Source organism: Canis lupus, chromosome X (assembly GCF_003254725.2).
Source record: "Canis lupus dingo isolate Sandy chromosome X, ASM325472v2, whole genome shotgun sequence".
Lineage (NCBI taxonomy): Eukaryota > Metazoa > Chordata > Mammalia > Carnivora > Canidae > Canis > Canis lupus.
In genome coordinates, this window is record NC_064281.1 from 35,969,921 (window position 1) to 35,988,893 (window position 18,973).

The 18,973-nt window shown below is 38.6% G+C and overlaps 1 protein-coding gene across 13 annotated transcripts in view; it reads right to left on the reverse strand.

Annotated features, from left to right (window-relative positions):
* The window catches only part of CASK (calcium/calmodulin dependent serine protein kinase), a 351,636-nt gene that overhangs the window by 14,130 nt on the left and 318,533 nt on the right, over window positions 1–18,973 (reverse strand). For 6 of the 13 annotated variants that reach the window (XM_049107679.1, XM_049107674.1, XM_049107671.1 and 3 more), the window contains 5 exons: window positions 18,441–18,476; window positions 16,593–16,789; window positions 8,626–8,741; window positions 1,668–1,748; window positions 1,485–1,565 (listed from right to left, as the gene is read on the reverse strand). In XM_049107679.1, coding sequence (XP_048963636.1) covers window positions 1,485–1,565; window positions 1,668–1,748; window positions 8,626–8,741; window positions 16,593–16,789; window positions 18,441–18,476 — 511 coding nt within the window. The remainder of the gene's footprint in view (window positions 1–1,484; window positions 1,566–1,667; window positions 1,749–8,625; window positions 8,742–16,592; window positions 16,790–18,440; window positions 18,477–18,973) is intronic. The other 7 variants (XM_049107678.1, XM_049107673.1, XM_049107670.1 and 4 more) reach the window with 3 other exon arrangements.

An 18,973-nucleotide genomic window follows, 5' to 3' on the forward strand; every position in this document is an offset into this window, starting at 1 on the left:
TTGGCTCCCTCTCTGATTTCGTCTGGTTTTATTTTTTCCTCTCTTCCCCTATGATCCTGTTTTGTTTCTTAAATTCCACATATGAGTGAGATCATAGGACAACTGTCTTTCTCTGATTGACTTCATTTAGAAAAATTTTTTATGTATATTTTTTTTATTGGAGTTTGATTTGCCAGCATATAGTATAACACCCAGTGCTCATCCCATCAAGTGCCCCCCTCAATGCCTGTCTGACTGACTTCAAACGTGGAGGTTTTAAAGAACTCTTTCTCCAGGCACATAAAAAGCTGAAGAAATGGCATCGTGTATTGTTGCTGTACTATTCTGAGTTGCCTCGGCAGGGAACCATCCAATATCTGACAGAGGGACTTCATGACTGAGGTTGGCAAGGATATGCTTCAAAACCAAGCTAGTTACCTGCCCATTTCATAACATGGACATTCAACTGTTATGTGATCAGGAAAACTAAATATGAGTGAAGCTGGCTGTACTCAAGATCTAGACATAAGGAGAATTAAAAGAACATTTCAAAGTGTTTTACTAAGAAAACCTCAGAGGTACCAACTGAGATGGTATTTGGTGAATTTCCTTTTTTGTGTAGATCAGACAGGGTTCTGGAAAGAGGGTGTCGTCTTATGACGCCTCACGGCTCTCCTCTCGGGGTGCAGAGAAAACCAGAAGTGGTGTTGGCATGGCTTCAGGAAGGCAGCAGGAGGCCCTACCCGGTGGAGCCAATCTTCCCAACTTCTCTCTTTGCTCTCACAACTCATTCTCCTTTAGTTCTCCCCACCTCCAACAAAACTACCTGCCAGAAAGCTTTTGGCGTTCAAATTCTAAACTCTGGAATAACAATACTAAAAACAATGCTAGCTGTAGCATGGCTACCATTTATCCAGTATTTGCTGGCGCTTCCTGATCTCAAACCCTCTTTATATTCCTGGAATTACTTCATCTTATATTGAGGAAGCAGAGGGCAAAAAGTTAAGGGTAAGATAGAGAAAATAAGCAGAATAAAAATGTTACAGGCTGTAAATTCTTTATAATAAACAACTGCTAGCATGTTTGGTTTTCAAAGGGATGGAAGTCAATTAGGTACATTTAAGGAGAACATTGTTCTAGCAAAGAAAACTATCCTTTTCAGATCCATTCTTCTGAAGAGTTATTAATCTGAGTCATGTTTATGCCATACTGTGGGGAAAACTAGGTTACCAACAGAATGGATGAGCCCAATTTTGTGAAAAAAACAACAAACAAATCACACACTACCTATGTTTGCATGAGAGAAGCCTGAGAGAGTCTACAACAGAATGTTTTAGAGCGCCATTACTGAGGGAGTGGGGTTGGGATTATTGTTAACTCAGTTTCTGCCTTGTTTGGCTCTGGATCTTCCAAATTTCCCACAATGAGCAGCTATTGCTTATGTAATGGAAAACAGTACGTGTACCAGGACACACAGACTTAAAAGAAAGTGAGACATTGCTTACGTGGTATCGGGTACGCAAACCGGTCTGGGTGCTTCGTGATGAGGGTGTTTTTTATGTGTCTCCTCCCAACACCGTGCGCACCTATGTCATTTTTAAAAAAGAAGGTGACATTGACAATTGTTAATAACACTCAAACTGTTTTGAGGATGAGACTAAGAAAGTCACTTATACACTCAAACTTACCTAATAAGACTAGTGTTTTCCTTTTGAATGCTGGCAGTTTTACTACTTCTTCATATGTAACAAGATCTAATTGATCAAACACTAAAATGCAAAGATTTAGAAGAAAGGTAAATTTACAGGAGTAGTTCATGTACATCAATTATAATTTTACTGGCAGAACTAAAATTATAGTCAAACCGTGTCTTCAAAAAATATGAGTCCAGCTTATGATCTGTAGCTTACATGTAATTTTAGTCCTATAACCTTTTGGGAGAAAAATTTCATTTTCAAGCCCATGAAAATGCACTTTAGAACCAGGGGCATCCAAAGATTATGTTGAGCACATGCATAAAAGCCCAAATTCTAAGAGATACTGCATATCTTGTCATGCGGTATCCAACAAATCATACAAAGTCATTCAGAACCACATGCTGTTCATATTTTTGCAATTCTAAGAAATCAGCAATACTAAAAAGAAAAAGTCTGTAGACAGTGACTGACATGAATATAGCATGAATGCAACTAAAGTTAACCAAGAAAGAGGCTGCTAGATTATCACTAGGGATGGATGAGAGATGCATGGACAGCTGGTCTTTTAAACTCATGGTCCTTTCTTTCAACAGAGTTGCTGAAGGTAGCATGCCAGATTCTTTCAAAGTCAAGTTCTGTAACTGATTTCACAAGCTTTTGAAATGAGCATCTCACAAGTTTTGCTGTAACCCAGCTATCCATTTGATGGAAAAGCCTTGGGGAACATGCTTCCCGGGGCCCCAAACTTTGTCAGCCCGTGTGCCAGACAGAGGTCAGGATGGACAGAATGGAAAGCGGCATGAGGCAGAGTCTGAGCTCGGAAACCTTTGCAAAAGGGGAGTTCTCCCATCATTACAGACTGAGAAGAAATGCTTTCAAAAACATTGTTGTTGTTGTTTTTTGGAAACACTGCCTCTTCACAAAACGGTTACAAAAACCTCCCCGAGAGGATGACCATTCCTGTTGAAGTCCAAGGCAGTCTACTTGAAAATTCTCACAAGAAGGCTAAAATCACGAGCCAGTGTTTCCTGTAAGTTTTCTGTGTGGTAACACCCAAATGTTGCCAGGTACACACTGAAGTATCTTTTTAAGAGAAGAGTCACTCAATAAGCTCTAGATTTCAGAGGGGTTGAAATAAATTCAATAAAATTGATTCCATGGTGCCATAAAGGGATCTGGGATGCTTCAGTCAATCACTAGAGAAGCTTCTCCTCTCTGAAACAATATGGCCATAATGCTTTTGGCTCTCAGCTCAGTCCTTAACATTTGTGATCTTCCCAGTAGCAAAGAACCTTAAAATGCAAAACAGGATACTTCGGAGTGCAACAGATCAGAAACAAACAAATGAACAAAATTATCATTCCCAAAGTATTAAAAAGAAAAAAAAATACAGTGTGTTAAAATAGGGTTAGTGCATGTTAATGGGTATCTGTGCATTTGTTTCCTTTTGATAACTTGATTCCATAAAGGTTGACTCAAAGACTTTAATTCTCTAGCAAGAGCTAAAACCCAAGAAATGCTTTCTGTGTTTAGAATGGCAGACTCCCCAAATCAAAACGAACTTGAGGTTGTGTGTGTGCGGGAGCTAGCTAGTCGTGCTGCAGTAATTACAAAGTGTTAGAGTTGCAAAAAGAAAAGCAGGAATGCTTACGGCATTGCTTTTTATACCCACTGCCCTCCAAATGATGTTTCTATCAAGAAAAAGGATGCTTATGAAAGAGGTGCATCAACAAGCTGATATGTTTTAATATATAAAAATAATCAAGCATCTCACAGAAGAGCAAGATGATGATGGCACAAGCTTTCGGAATGACATCCTATCCAATTACGATTGGTCATTTTTTTAAACACACTTAAGAATGAGTTAGATATCAACAGTTGACACCATGGACAAATGAACAGGTATGTTACACATCGGTATCTTAACCATAAATGAGTAGCATGAAGAGGTTACTCTGGTCTAAATGAAATCACCACATGGTCATAGGATTGAGAAACAATAAAAGAGATATTTAAAAATAAGACACATATAAGGAGAACACTTAAAGGCTGAACTTTTTAAAGTTTTATGTTGTTTGTGGATTTTTTGTTTTAAAAAAGGACTGAATGAAAGGAAACCATTAAAAACAAAGAGGCATAGTCACTCAACAGGTTACTTACATGCACAGAGGCCATTGGGAGTAAGACAGCATGAAAAATGTACAGGGGTCATTGAAATATGGCTTTTAATATATTAGTAAAATAAAAGTATAATATGCACAAAAGAAACTTTACCATGCAATATTCTAAACATGAGGCAAATAAATCACATTAAGAAACAAACTCATTTTAATAAAAATTCAACAATATCCTTATGTAAAAGCCAGTGGGTTTTGATATACTAGCAATATGCATGGAAATCTTATCTGGGAATAGTTACAAGACACCGTCTTTGGGGAGTGTAGGTGTGGAAGCCTTTTGCTTTTCATTTGGGATCTTCCTGTACTGTTTGCAATTTCTAATCACAGGTGCCTACTACGTTTATTAAAAAAAAAAAGCCAAAAGGGCAGTGAGATGATGGGCCACTCTTTGTTGTCTTAAGAGTTCTCTGTATTAAAGAGAAATAAGTAATTGTTTTTTTAAAAACCACTCAACTGCTAATTTGTGGTATTAAGCATAATTTAAGCACACCTATGAATGGTACTGTAAAAACCCTCTGGGTTCACATGTATATATGTAAATGGACTATTTCAGGATATTGAAATACTACCGCTCAGGGCTCTAATAGTTAAAAAAATGAATTAATGAAGACCCCTCTCCTCTCAAGTTTACATTGGCAACCTGATCTTGAAACTAATTTTGGAAGTCCTAGGGCTGAGGAATCTCAATGCCTCAAGAGTATAGTTCTAAGCGCCTGACAATACATTTTGTATCAAATTTATGTGGCTAAAAATCTTTTATGCGTTGCAGGAAATGTATTTGCTGTAAACACTACACACACCATAATCAAATCTATTCCCAAGGCTTCAGAAATACTGTCTGGCATAGTTTGCTCATATTACCCTGATTTCCTGGTAAGCTACTCAATATTCATGACATTTTTATGTGTTTAGGTAAGTATTTTCTAGTTACATCTTTTCCACAAATAAGCCTTTAGCATCGATTCCTTGTCTCATTTGGAAAAACTACAAGTGTTCAAATACTGTAAAAACCTCCATTAGAAGAGACCTATCACACCAGTAACTCTGGGCTGGGTGCGCACTTGAATGCCTGCAGCGGTTGGGCAGTGAATGTGTTTGGGTGCGTGGGCCAGGTTTAAGAATGGAGCAGAGGGACGATGGGTCCTAGAGAAGGAATGTCCAGACAAAAGGGACATCAACAACCCAGTGCTGCTATGGAGGAAGGCGGCCTAGTGGCACCACATTTCTCTCTTCTTTCAAGGGAAGGCAGAAACCCAGATTTTTATGTTAAATATCTGATTTTCAAATGTGATATCCAGTTAAAATTCTTTCAAATACCATATATGGAGAAAACAGAACTAATGTGTGGGTCATATCCAGCTAACAGACTGCCATTTTATGTGAGATGTAGGCGACACAGTTTGAACAGAATTCTGCTTTACCTAAACACATGGAATACCCTGGTGACAGAAATAGACACAATTCTAGTATCGTTCCCATCAGTTCTAGACATTGACAAAGTTCCCATATTTCATTTGTACTACAAATATAAACAACTTCAGAATTTGATGAGAAGGTCTAGATCTTGCCATCAATATATGCTGAATTCTCAAAGATCTGAAGCAGGAGATAAGACATACGCCCTCATTTGAATTCAGTAAGGACTATGGGAAGACACTCCCCAGCTCTGCCGTATTTTACAATCAACTTCTGAAAAAGCCAGAAAAATCCTTCAGAAATATAGTTTGATTTGTGGCCCATGAGCCCATTGGGCTAGTTCTTGGCATTAAGGAACATGATTTTTTCAAAGTTCTCAAAGCATCCACCATACTGATGGAGTTCAATAGTATTTGTTTCTTTCACAGCAGTTCCTTCTATAGGCCACGCCTCATGCTAGGATGGCCTTTTGGCATGGCTCAAAGCAGAATAGCTGATAACATACTTGACTTTCCTTTCCTGACAATTTCATCTCCTGTCAAGTAAAAGTGACCACTAAGTAAATGGTTCTGCTGGACTTTGTCATGAACAAAATGGAAGGGTTGGTTGGTGAGGGGGAAGGAGTCCAAAGAGATGGTGACAGAAAGGCCTTGCCCGGCAGCATGCTTCAGAAAGTCCCAAGAAAAACGCTGGACATCTTCTCTCGAGCAGAAAAACCAATAGGAGAGTTCATGAGGCTTGATTTGAGGTGGGGGGTGGGCAGTCCCACCAGTGACATTCTGACTACACCATAACAAACACACCTGGATGCCAGTTCTACAAGGAAGCTTGGGTGGCTCTACAAGGACCTTATAAGAAATTGAGACGTTGCATCAAAGGGCGTGAGAGGAGGGTCCCACATGCAGTGACAAATACACACAGAAGGGACCTTAAGCATGATGGGGAGCGCTCAGAGGCCCAGAAGACCATTGCTTGGGAAAATGCTAAAGATAACAAGACAGTGGTGGAGGTGGGACTCTCTCCTTAGTTCGAAATTAATTTTTTTTCCTTAGTTCGAAATTTAAAAGAACTTAGGTAGGGTCTGTGGTTTTGCGTTGGAGGTGTAATGTCCAAAGATGACACAAAAAAGCAATTCTATTCCATCCCTATGAGGCTCCAGTCTTCTGTTATCAAGGGCAAGACCCTTCAAACCTGATAGGCAGTGTTTGCCAGAGCTAAAGCCCGAGATAAAGGGCAGTAAACGAGTGCGTGGCTTCAATAAATGCTACTCATTTGTCAAGCCCAATGAGGAAAGAACCAGAGATACCCAGAGTTGTAGAATTAGAAAGGATATCTTTCACTGACTAACCCAGTTCCCTTGTTTCGAGGCCCACAGGAGCTAAGTGACTTGCCCAGGTTGTGCTGTAACTCAGCGGTGCTAATTTGGTACCCTGTTTCACTCAGGTTGCCTGTTAAGCTTACAAGTATGTTTGCAGGGCCACTAAGCACCATCTCCAATGAAATTGGACAGGGCAGGGACAGTGGAAGATCAGTCATGCCCGTGGCTGAAGAATGGAAAAAGTAAATTGTGGAAAACACTGGCTGCCAGATTGGATGCTGATTCTCTGACAAAATTTTGAAGTGAGGGAGTCAATGGATTCTTCGTCAGAATTTAGAGATTCTAGTTTTTCAATCAACTGGCTTCTTACTTTCCCCTCACAGCTGAATTAAGAATAATGGCATACTGAATACTTATGTCTACATGGCCTCCATTAGAAGAGTATAAAGCTAGTGATGGATTAACAACCTTAACCAGCCATCTCTTTGCTTTTCTTTCTAGGTTCAAATTATAATGCCAGCTATATCTATACATCATTTAAAATTGTAAAAATGATAAAGTTTACACACACACACACACGTATAAAATGTCAACACATTTTGTGAGCCTGTTAGAAGCTGATGGAAATGAAGATGACTTGGCAGTAACCACTGACATTTTGTGTTAAATGACATTCTGCTGACATTACAGTGAACGTCTTCAAATAGTACTACTTGAGCATTTACAATTAACAGTTGCTAAATTGTTTCATCTGCTTTAAATATTTCTTCCCTTTATAAAACAAAAAAAAGCCATTATTACACTAGTGCTCTGTAGTGGCAAACAATCAGAAGTGTTATATATTTTATTGGAATTAAGAATGGGATATAGTGGAGCCAGCATGAAGGGAACAATTCCTTATTTAACTGAACCATTTGAAATGAACCCACGTGGCCACTCACATTCATTCATTCCACATTATGCAGTATTTCAAAATGCATACTTGCTGATTAAGAAAAGAGCAATTCAGAATTTGTAAATAAATCTCCCTGGTGGATGCTAACAACATGTTATAACATTCTACAGACAGAAGTGCATTTCATATTTGTCAGAAACATTATTACTGTCAAATTGGGCATGCATGACTACATTGATTTTTTTTTTTGCCACATGTTTGATTTTTGGAGTTATTTCTGAAACCTTGGGAACTAATCTAATGCCAATATTGGGGCTTGCAATTCCTCAGAACAAGTTCCTTATAAAAAAGGAGTCCTATTGAGAAGTTACTGAAAATAAGTAAATCCCACTTTGTATATCATCATGCATTTCCCTTAGCTTAACTTACATCCCGTGAGTCTTCTGGGAATTCTACGGCAATGACGGATCATGCTTTTTTGATATTCATTTCAGTTTTTAGCAAACAAGTGGATACTTTGACTTAGGTTGAACGCAAGTTTTCATATAGACAAAAAGCGTGAAGGGAAGGCCAAGATAATGCTCTTGGTCTTTTAGGAGCCAGGAAATAACTGTGGGGGAAGAAGACTAGTCACAGAAATGGACCGAATGCCGTTAGTATCCAACAGATTTGTGCTTTTTCCACCCAATCAATCACCGGACCCTATGCAGCACAGCTCTGTGAAGAGCGCACCTCTGCCCTTAGAAATGTGTCACGGGGCTGTGTCCCAGGGCTAGAGAAGAGCCATGAAGGAGGACATTTGCTCAAGATCGATCTCTGCCAAGGGGCAAGGATCCCGGTGACTCTGCACACTCTCAAGCTCTCATTTCTCAGGGGAGGACTTAATGTACTGGGTCCTTCTAGTTCCAGAGAATGCTGTTTCCAAACAGCATTTCTTCCTGGAAAGTGGGGCTCTGTAAAATATCTGGTAGATAACCAACATAGGAATTGCAGGTAGAGGTTCCTTATGTTTGGCACACTGAGGAAGACCTTGGGTGGGATTTTGGGGTGGAGGACTCTGAAGACGGAACTGACATGAGAGACGTACTTTCAGCTTGGCCATGTTTACCCAGCCCTGGTCACACACCTACTTTTCCCTACCTGCGTTGTGCTTTGCCAAGTATTTATCTTTGTACTGCTTCTTTTTCTTGCCGAACCAAGTGCAGCTGGCCTGCTGCTCCTGTTTGGTTTTTTCCATGGCGATGCAAGCAACCCGCCTGACCCAGGGGAGAAGGGGGAGAGAGAAAAATCTCCTGTAAAGTTTTATATTGACAACAGAAAAATCATTCACTTGAAGATGAATTCATACAAACCTGCATGAACCTACACCTCACAAACATTTCAAGATAAAGCTTGCTCTTTGGCTTTCACAACAATTTCCTAGAGAGGTTTTCAAAACACAGGTTTATAATAAAATGACATCGCATTCCTCAAGCACGTACTAATTGATGCAGCTGAGCAAACTAAACACACGGTGGGAAGAGTTTGGAATTTTGAGTTCAGACAGGTCTGGTTTGACTCTCAGCTCTATCACTCATTATCCTGTGTCATTTAGTGTTAGGTGCTTTCCTAGGAAATGTACATGTATTAACTCATTTAACCTTCCTAACATTTAACATGAAATTGTGTCACCACTTTACAGAGGAGGGGATCAAAGCACTGAGAGGTTAAGTAATTTGCCCCAAATCACAGTCTGGGATCAGAGCCCATGCTCTTGGCCAGTACATACTATTGGCAGGTTTCTTAGCCTTTTGGATGGCTGTTGTAAAGGATTAGAGCAAAAAAATGTAAATAATCTCCCCAGCACAGTAGATGCTTAATAAATGGTATTAATACTATATGGCAATTCTAGTCTAAGAAAAAAACCCCCACAATTAAATCCACTAATACTTTAAAAATTTTTTTATTTATTCATGAGAGAGAGAGAGAGAGAGAGAGAGAGAGAGAGAGGGGCAGAGACACAGGCAGAGGGAGAAGCAGGCTCCATGCAGGGAGCCTGACATGGGACTCGATCCCCAGTCTCCAAGATCATGCCCTGGGCTGAGGGCGGCACTAAACCACTGAGCCACCCGGGCTGCCCTAAATCCACTAATGCTATATGGCAATTCTAGTCAAGAAAAAAAAAACACAATTAAAACCACAGTTAGAATTACAATCAGAAAGTTTTAATTTTGTCCTATGTGATTATAATACTCAGCACAAATATTAAAAAGTTGCTCTCTTAAGGTTTGATCTAAGCAAATATGTGCCTTTCAGGATATTGCCACAGGTGATTTTGCCTAACAATTTTGCTTGTGGGACAACCAGGGGTCCCCTGAGTAAGCCACATACAAGAATCCAAAATTGCCATCAGAATGACAAGTGACTTTCCTACAAGGTTGTAGAGATTTACAATCCCACCAGTGGAGTAGGAGAGTTCCTACTGTTCCACTTCCTTGTCAGCACTTGTATTATCAGTCTTTAATTTTAGCTACTGCAGCAGGTAAGTAATAGAATAGGGCTGTACTTTGAGTCTGCCTTTTATGGATTATTAATGAGATTGAGCACCTTTTTATAGGTTTATTGGTTATTGGATTTCTTCTTTTGTAATGTGTCTAAGTCTTTTGACCATTCTCCTTTCCTGTTGACTTTTTCTCATTGATTTGTAGGAATACTTTATATGGTCTGGATATTACATCTCCGTTATATGTGTTCCAGATACTTCTTCCATTTTGTGGCTTGCCTGTTTACTCTTCCTTTGGTATACCTTTTGATAAACATAACTTACTTTAAGTCAAATTTATCTATCTTTTCCTTTATGGAAAGTATTTCTGATGTTGTTTAAGGAAATCCTTCTTTGTTCCTGAAGATATTCTTCACTATTATTTTCTCAAGTGTTTATAGTTTTCTTTCATATTTTGATCCTTAATATACTGGAATTGATTTTTGTATATGGTGTGAAATTAGGGGCCCTATTTTTTTCTTGTCTTTTCCCCTAATGGCTACTTAATTGTTCCAGCATGACTTATGGAAAAAACTATCCATTCCTCACTAGTGACTATGTATGGGAGTGTTTTGGGATTCTCTTCAGCTGGTTTATTTGAACATCTCTATGCCCACATCTTTTTATCATAATTACTGCAGCTTTATAGTAAGTATTGGTATCAGCTGGAGCAAGGCCTCCCTCCTTATTCTAGAAGAGCATCTTGATTCTGTGCATTTCCATTAAAACTTTAAAATTAGCTTGCCAATTTCAAAAACAATTAAGACTACATGGAATCTATGAATCAATCTGGGAGGAATAGACAACTTTACAATATTGAGTCTTCTAGTCCATGAATATAGTATTCTTTAATATCTCAATAAATGTTATAATTTTTCCTGTGTCTTGAACATCTTTATTTAGATTTGCTCCTAGCTTGTAGATTAAAAAAAGAGGTTATACAAATGGTGTTTAAAAAATTATTGTAATTTTTAGAGAGAGTAATGAATCCCAAATACCTACAACCCAGCTTTAACATTTATTAACTCCTGGCTTGTTTTATTTACAACCTATCCACCCTAGATTATTCTGAAACAAATCCAAGTATCATTCCCTCCTTAAACTTTTAAATCTATAGGTTCCCTCTCTCCTTTTACCACTTGCAATTTATGTGTTGCAAAAACTGGTTGGTTGTCCTATAGTTTCCAAGTCAGTATTTTTCTGATTTCATCCTTGTGGTGTCTTTAGTAAGTCCCTGTCTTTTGCATTCCTCCAAATAGTTAGATCTAGAGGTCTGATTGAATTTAACTTCTTTTTTTTTTTTTACAAGAATACTTTATAGTATTAAGGTGATGCAAGTGGTGTTAATGTATGGTATGTAAAAAAAATTTATTTTCTTGGGGCACCTGGATGGCTCAGTTGGTTGAGTGTCTTGACTTGTGATTTTGGCTCAGGTCATGATCTCGGAGTCCTGGGATTGAGCCCCATGTCAGGCTCCCTGCTCAGTGGTGAGTCTGCTTATCTCCCTCTCCTTCTGCCCCTCCCCCTGCTTTTCCAAGTGAGTGCTCTCTTAAATGAATAAATCTTGAAAAATTTTTTGTTTTTCTCTTTGTTGTTGGTAAATAGAAATAAATTGATTTTTGTACATTGATTTTATATCAACCATTTTGCTGACCTCACATATAAATCTATAGTTTATCTGTAGATTTCTTTGAATTTCTTCACATAGAAACATATCACCTAAAATTAGTTTTTTTCCTTTCTGATAGCGTCTGTTGTAGGTTTATTGTAGATCCTCTCAATCAGGTTAAGGAAGTTCCCTTTAATTCACAGTTTGTGAGGGTTTTAATCATGAGTGGATGTTAAATTTTACCAAGTGCTTTTTCTGCATCTACTGATAGGACCATGTGGATTTTCTTTAGTCTGTTAATACGATGGATCAACTTGATTGGTTTTCAAATGTTGAACCAGCTGTGCATTCCCAGTACAGACTCCACTGGGTCAAGATATATTATCCTTATTAAATATTGCTGGATTCAGTTTGCTAATATTTTGCTGAGGACTGTTATATCTATGTTCATGAGGGAGCCTCATCTGTGGTTTTCTTGGATTGCCTTTTGTGAATTTTGGTATCAGGGTAATGCTGGCATCATAAAATGAGTTGGGAACTGTTCTTTCTTCTTTAAAAGACTGTCCTCTTATTTTCTCCTCTCCATTGAGGTTTTTATTTAAATCCTTTATTTTTTGGTTAGGAGAAGGACATTTATTGGGAAATACCGTGAACTCTCAGCAACAGCATCAAAGTCAATCTCCACATATTACCTAAGTGGCATACAGAGGAGGCTGAAGCTTTTGCATTGAGGACTCTTCCAGTACAAGCCAATATGTGCTGTATCCATAACTACAGCTTCTGTGATGCACAGGATCTTTGGAAGCATAAACAAAACCGAGGAATTTTTGACAGGTTAAAAGAGACAAATCCTGACCCTGTGAAGCTTATGGTACAGTCTATAGAGTACCTAGTACCTTATAACCAATGTTTTTAAGCTTAAAGAATAAAAGTTAAAAGTTCCCAATAAAAATTTGTGGTGTGGCTATATATGAAGCAGTGTCAGAGGAATGAAACCAGTCTTCACTAGCCACTCAGGAAATGAATGTTATTTCTTTTAGCTCAGTAACTACAGGAAAATCCTGTTAGGATTTAGGTCAACCTGGAGGGAAATTTCAAACACATGTTTAACATTTTTATTCCTGACTTGGATGAGGGTCTGATTGGCAAGGGGAGGGATGACATATTTAGGGACTCAAAATATACTGAAGGACTTGACTGATGGGCCTTGTCAAGCAAGATGGAATTTAACAAGGATAAATAAGGTAAGGCATTTGGGTCCAAAAAATTGATTTCTCATCTACAGGATGTGAAAAATGTCACTTGGTAGAAACAACTGTGAATAAAGATTCTGGGTCTGGCTGGTAGTATTTTTTGAAATCTTCCTCACTGACACTGCATGCCCACTGATATTCGACAGGCCAATGCAGTTTTCCAGCAAGGGCAGCTGCTCTTTCTTGCTGCTGGGAATGCCTTCCTATACCTCTAATGTATGACTCAGGTCTCAAGGCACATCCTGCCCAGTGGGCCCCTTCTCTCATCATCCCAGCTAGAATCCCTTTGTCCCTCTCAAGTTTGCTTTTTTTTCATAATAAACTGAACATATTTAAAGTGTACAGTTTCATCAGTTTTGATGTATGTATACACACATCTCTCCTCTCTCCTCTGGATCCTCAGGCAACTAATGTCACTATAGATTAGTTTTGCGTTTTCTGGAATTTCATATAAACAGAATCATACAGTATGTTTTTTCTCTCTTTCGCTTGGAAAATTAGCATAATGATTTTGAGTTCTATCCATATTACGTGTATCAATAGTTCATTCCTTTTTATTGCTTCATAGCATCCTGTTGTATAAATATGCCATCATTTGTTCATCTATTTACCTTTGATGAGAACTTTAAAAATTTTTTGTCTTTCTAATAGGTGTGTGGCCACTGAGGTTTGGTTACTGCGTTTTTTGTTCTTGACAGTTCCTTCTGGTTCTTCTTCTTCCTTGCCATTAACAACTTCTCTATTCTCTGAAGATATGTTTCAATCTTATTAAATTGATTTTTAAAATATATGCACAGTTATTGAAAAACCCTGCCTCCTAATTCTAATATATAAAGTGGGTTTGTCTCTGTTGGCTTTTGTCAGGCAGGTCTGGTTTCCTTGTATGCCTGTGTGATTTTTGTTTTTTTGTTTTTGACTGTTGGTCCCCGCCCTAGTGAAAGTTTATGTGGAGGTTGAGGAAAGGCTCTAGGATGAGGTCTATCATAAAGTCTATCAGAGACTTTTTTTTTTAAAGATTTTATTTGTATGACAGAGAGAGAGAGAGAGAGAGAGAGAGAGAGAGGGCAGAAGTGAGCACAAGCAGGGGGAAGTGGCAGGGAGAGGGAGAAGCAGACTCCCCTGAGCAAGGAGCCTGATACAGGGCTTGATCCCAGGACCCAGGGATCATGACCTGAGCCAAAAGCACATGCTTAACTGACTGAGCCACCCAGGCACCCCTTGAGACTTTTTGTTTGTAACAGATGCTGGAAATCCCCTGGCCGTCCCAGGCTATGTGTATCTGGATACAAAGCTATTCAAGGTGGACCAGCGGTCACGATTTTTTTCAGGGAAATTTTATTTTCCTTTTATTTGTGTCTTTGGCTTTGCTTAGTGACAAGGCAGCCTTGTCTCTAGTCCTCAGCTGTTGGAGGGCAGCAAAGGCATACTTCTTTGTTTGCTCCTGCCTCTGCAGTCCTGACAATGTGGGACGGGTCTCCTAACAGACTCCCCCCAGCTTATACAGGCCTTAGGTCTTAATCTTGATTCTCTGGCAGAAAAGTTTTCAGTAATAGATGTGTCCTTTTGGCAAAATGGGCCAATTTGGTGCTCTAATTTCTATCACTCTGATTAATGGCTTTCATGTAAAAACAAGTCACTGAGTTGCCCAATACCTTTTTGGCTGCTTAATGCTTTTAAGGTAATTTTCAATAACATATTTTCTACAGCACTTTTCTTTTTCTTTTTCTTTTTTTTTCAGCAGGAGCATTGATTCAGATAACCTAGTCCACCATTATAGGAGACAGGGAGCAAATCTGCTGTTCCCACTGCCATTTCTCAGGGTTCCTCCAGGAGGACTTTGGAGTTCTAGATATCAGTGAAACAAGATTTCAACAGATGATCTGACTAGGGAGAAGAGGTCTGGTATCTACAGAATTCTTTTAAAAAAACGCTTATCTGGCAGCATGCTAGAACACATTTTGTAAAATGTAAATATCACGAATGACATAATGACATCATCATCAAAGTGATTCAGAAATCACTTTTGTCCTGTTAATGCTTAAGCATGGCCCTTGAAATCATAGAAGAATAATGAAAATAAATTTCAATCATACTAAACTAAGTCCACTGAGTGGGAAGGAGCACAATATTTTGGCATATAATGGAGACAAGAACATATCTGTGACTCAGGGCCAGCTGTGATTATGGGGCCCCTGGTCCGTCAAGAACTACAGTCCCTCACAGGAAAATAAAGACATTTCTCCTTTCAAAAAAAAAAAAAGAAGAAATAAAAAAGAAAAAAAAGAAAAAGAAAAACTTTCTTTCTTTCTTCTTTCTTTCTTTCTTTCTTTCTTTCTTTCTTTCTTTCTTTCTTTCTTTCTTTCTTTCTTTCTTCTTTCTTTCTTTTAAAAAAAAACAATTTTCTTAAAGTTTGGACTGCAAAGCAGTGCCAGATGGAAGGCTGCCTGCCACTTCCTCTATCCGGGTCTATGAGTCTCCGCATTAAATGATGGCATCTGAAGTTCTTATCAGCTCTGACAATCTAAACGTAAGAACGTTTTTGGAAACAAAGGATAGCTAACAGAGGCAATCACGCAAAGGAAATTCACTGAGAAATCCCTTTAGTGAGAAAAACCATTATCAACCATTATCAACATTGGTGGACTCGGAGCCTCTGGCGTCTGTTAGCTAGGTTCCAGTATTTGGGGATAGACTGCCCCAATGTCTAATGGTTGCTGTTTTGGGTTGTGTGAAACAACCTCAGATAGAGTCATCTCCTTGCTAGATCTCTCACACATTGCCAAAGTACCAGCCACAGCAAAATCACCAGCATCTTTCAAAACAGAGTTCAAGTAAGTGAATTGTAACAACAGCATTTGGATTTCACCAAAATAGATAGTAATATATAGTAATTTGGGACTCCTTTTCTCACAGTTCAAAATGGTGTTGAAAAGCTATCTGACTTTAACCTGTTTTCACTGCTTAAACTTTCCAACAAAGTAAGTGTTTTTAAAGGCTTGGCAAGGTAAAGAATGAAGCTTCTGGCTGCTCTTTTTTTTTTCCCAAAGGCAAAACCCATTTTTACCTTCAAATATCCTGAGTGACCCTGAATCATTGCCTTTGAGCTTTTGCCTGCTGGGGTGGGGGTGGGGGGTAGAATGAGAATGGGGAGACCATGCTAACGGGTAAGGAGAGGGTTTGTTTTAAAACCAAACCAAACAGGGGCATCTGGGTGGCTCTGTCAGTTAAGCATCTGCCTTCAGTTCAGGTCCTGATCCCAGGATGCTGGGATTGAGCCCTGCATTGGGCTCCCTGCTCACCTGCTCAGTGGGGAGTCTGCTTCTCCCTCTCCCTCTGCTACTCCCACTGCTTTATCTCAAATAAATAAATAAAATCTGTAAACAACAAAACAACAAAACAAAACAAAACATGGTTCTAAAAGGATTGAAGCAGCATGTGGGAGTGGGGGGCTCTAAGGCAGCATGAGGTGACTGGGACCATGACTTGAGGCTAGCCGCTCAACCTCTCTCTCTCTTGACTTTCCTCTCCCCTTCTATGTAAAACCAAGACTTGACTCTAAGCAGGAATTTACTAGATGTTGAGGATTTAGAGTTCTTGGATGACTAATCTGAACTTTAGCTAGTGGAGGCAAATAGGTTTTACACAACAGAATAGAAGGTTGTCAAAAAGGATGGTCAGGGCTTTGTTTTTATTGTCAAGCAAAATGGAAGGAATAACAACATACCATTCCTGGAGCTCAGGAGAAGGAATGAGACCTGCGGTTCCATTTTTGGAGTTTTCCAGTTTACCCTGCCACCAGTTGTGATCATCCTTACTAATAATCTGGATAATGTCGCCAACTCTGAATCGAATGCCAGCTTCTTTGCAGGGGATGAGGTCATCCTTGGCCGGATCATATTCAAATTGTGCTCTTACATAGATCTATAAAACAGGAGTTTGTAAGAAGGGCTGCCTCGGCGATGTGAAAGCAAACAGCTCTAACCTAATAACCACACACCAACACTTACAATACAAACAGGACATTAGATGGTGAAGCCAAATGACGCATGGAGATAGGACACAGAATTGCTACCACTAGAAATGATGGGATACCTTTGATGTGTATAGATTCATACCTTTGCTGTTTTTATTTGGAGGGAACACTTAACAATTCTTGTTTAATAAAGATCAAGACTTAGCTTCTGCTTTTACTGTAACAGAATAGGTCTCTAATCATAGAGACGCACGCTTACCATTTTTAAATCTGCATATATTTAGCTGATGTTATGGGCAAGTTGTCATGATCATGTGGCAGCTTTGTCACCATATACACAAACATTCAGGGAAAGTTTTAACCCTGAAGCAGCATGTGGTACAAAAGTAGCAAGCACTCTGTGTTGGCATCTTGCTTTAGTTAAAATGCCTACATGACAACTGGCAGCATGTCTACACACTGTCGATAAACTTAAATGTAATTTAAACAGTTTTTAAAGCATTTAAAAAATCATGTTATTAGGTATGTAAGAAGGATTTAGGTTTTGTATTTGTATTTTACTCTTCTTAAAGAAAAAGGACATTGAATCCAAGCTTTGCCACTTGAAAGCAGCACAGAGCTTCAAGATATGCAGAATTCAAAGCTCTGAGTTTCAGGATATGTCAATGTAATTAGTAGATATTATAAAAGGAAACAGATTAGTCTACAAGGGGTTATCATATGGCAGCATTTTAAGAAATGCTAGATATCTAATGCTGCATCACTTATGCGGTCTTAAAAATAAACTATGGGTGAATTCTCTCAGATGCCAATTTGTGCACACCTTAAGGCCAAATTGGATTATTTCTGGACACCAAATTCCAAGAAAATTCCCATAAAATTCTATCTCTTGAAATTACATTTGAATATTAATGTTTCAGTCACTGTAAAACCAACCTGAAGGCTTTGGAACTATTGTGTGATTATTCTGTTCAAGTTTTCTTATCAGAAATCCAGCCTATAAAATTAACATGTCTCTGCCTTTGCACCTGAAATCCATACTCTTAAAGTGCTGGCAAACTGGAAGCTGCTTGCTTGTGGCAGGCAGCACTTCACTTTCCCCATGTGACCCAAAAGAGGCATATTGGGATGGAAAGCCAGGATGTTCCGAGTTTTCATTGTAAATGGCTTTTAGATTTACACATGCAAAAACAAATTAGGAAAAAGCCTTGAAATTTTAGAAAATTACTGCTTAAACATGTTCATCAGCACGTAGATTTTAGTTATTCTTAGAATTCTAGGAATTTTGTTACCTTTAACAATTTTTTTCCCCAACTTCAGAGGCAGGCCTGTAAGACCCCCTTAAAGGCTGAATTCTTAACCATCAACACAAGTTTATCAGGTTGAAATTACAATAACCATCACAGCTACAAAGATGTAAAGAAAAAAATCCTTATAGAAAATTAGTCACGTGTAATGTGTTAAAATGAAATGGTACAAGCTCTCAATGCTTAAATGTTATGGTCCAAAATGCAGACATTATGGGATGGAAAGGGTTAATAAAGGATTGGCTATTAGCAGCTCAGTTTAGAGAAGTTTCTATAGAGGGTATCTATTCACCTGTCGTCCTTTTGGTTGGGTAGTTGATGGCAAGTCCTGTAGAATAAAGCCAACCCAGGAGAAAAATTTTCATTTACTTTTCAAGAGTACAAGGTAATTTGTGTGTTCTGTTACAATATGGCTAAAAAATGAGCTAGATTTCAGTTGTAAAGAGATCATATACATTATTCCATTTCTCAAGAAATGTTGAGTTATCGAAAAAATCAAACCCAGGCCATTTAGCAGCAAGCTGAGGAAAGCAGGTAAGTTTAAGCAAGAGAGAAAATGTGTTCTTAAGAAACAACTCAGCATCTTCAACACAAAAGCCACTGTGAGTGAAACAGCCCTACTGGAAACAAAACCAAAACCCCAAACTCAAAAGAGCTGTTGCCCTTTTCAACTTAGTCACTGCGATCATTGAAGTTTTGAAAAATTCAATGGCTATATGGATTTTCACCATCTTCAGAGTATTACATGTTAAATTATTATAAATGAATTCCTTTGGTAGCCTATTTGGAAGTTAAAAATAAAGGAAAGAAAAATTTTCTTCCATA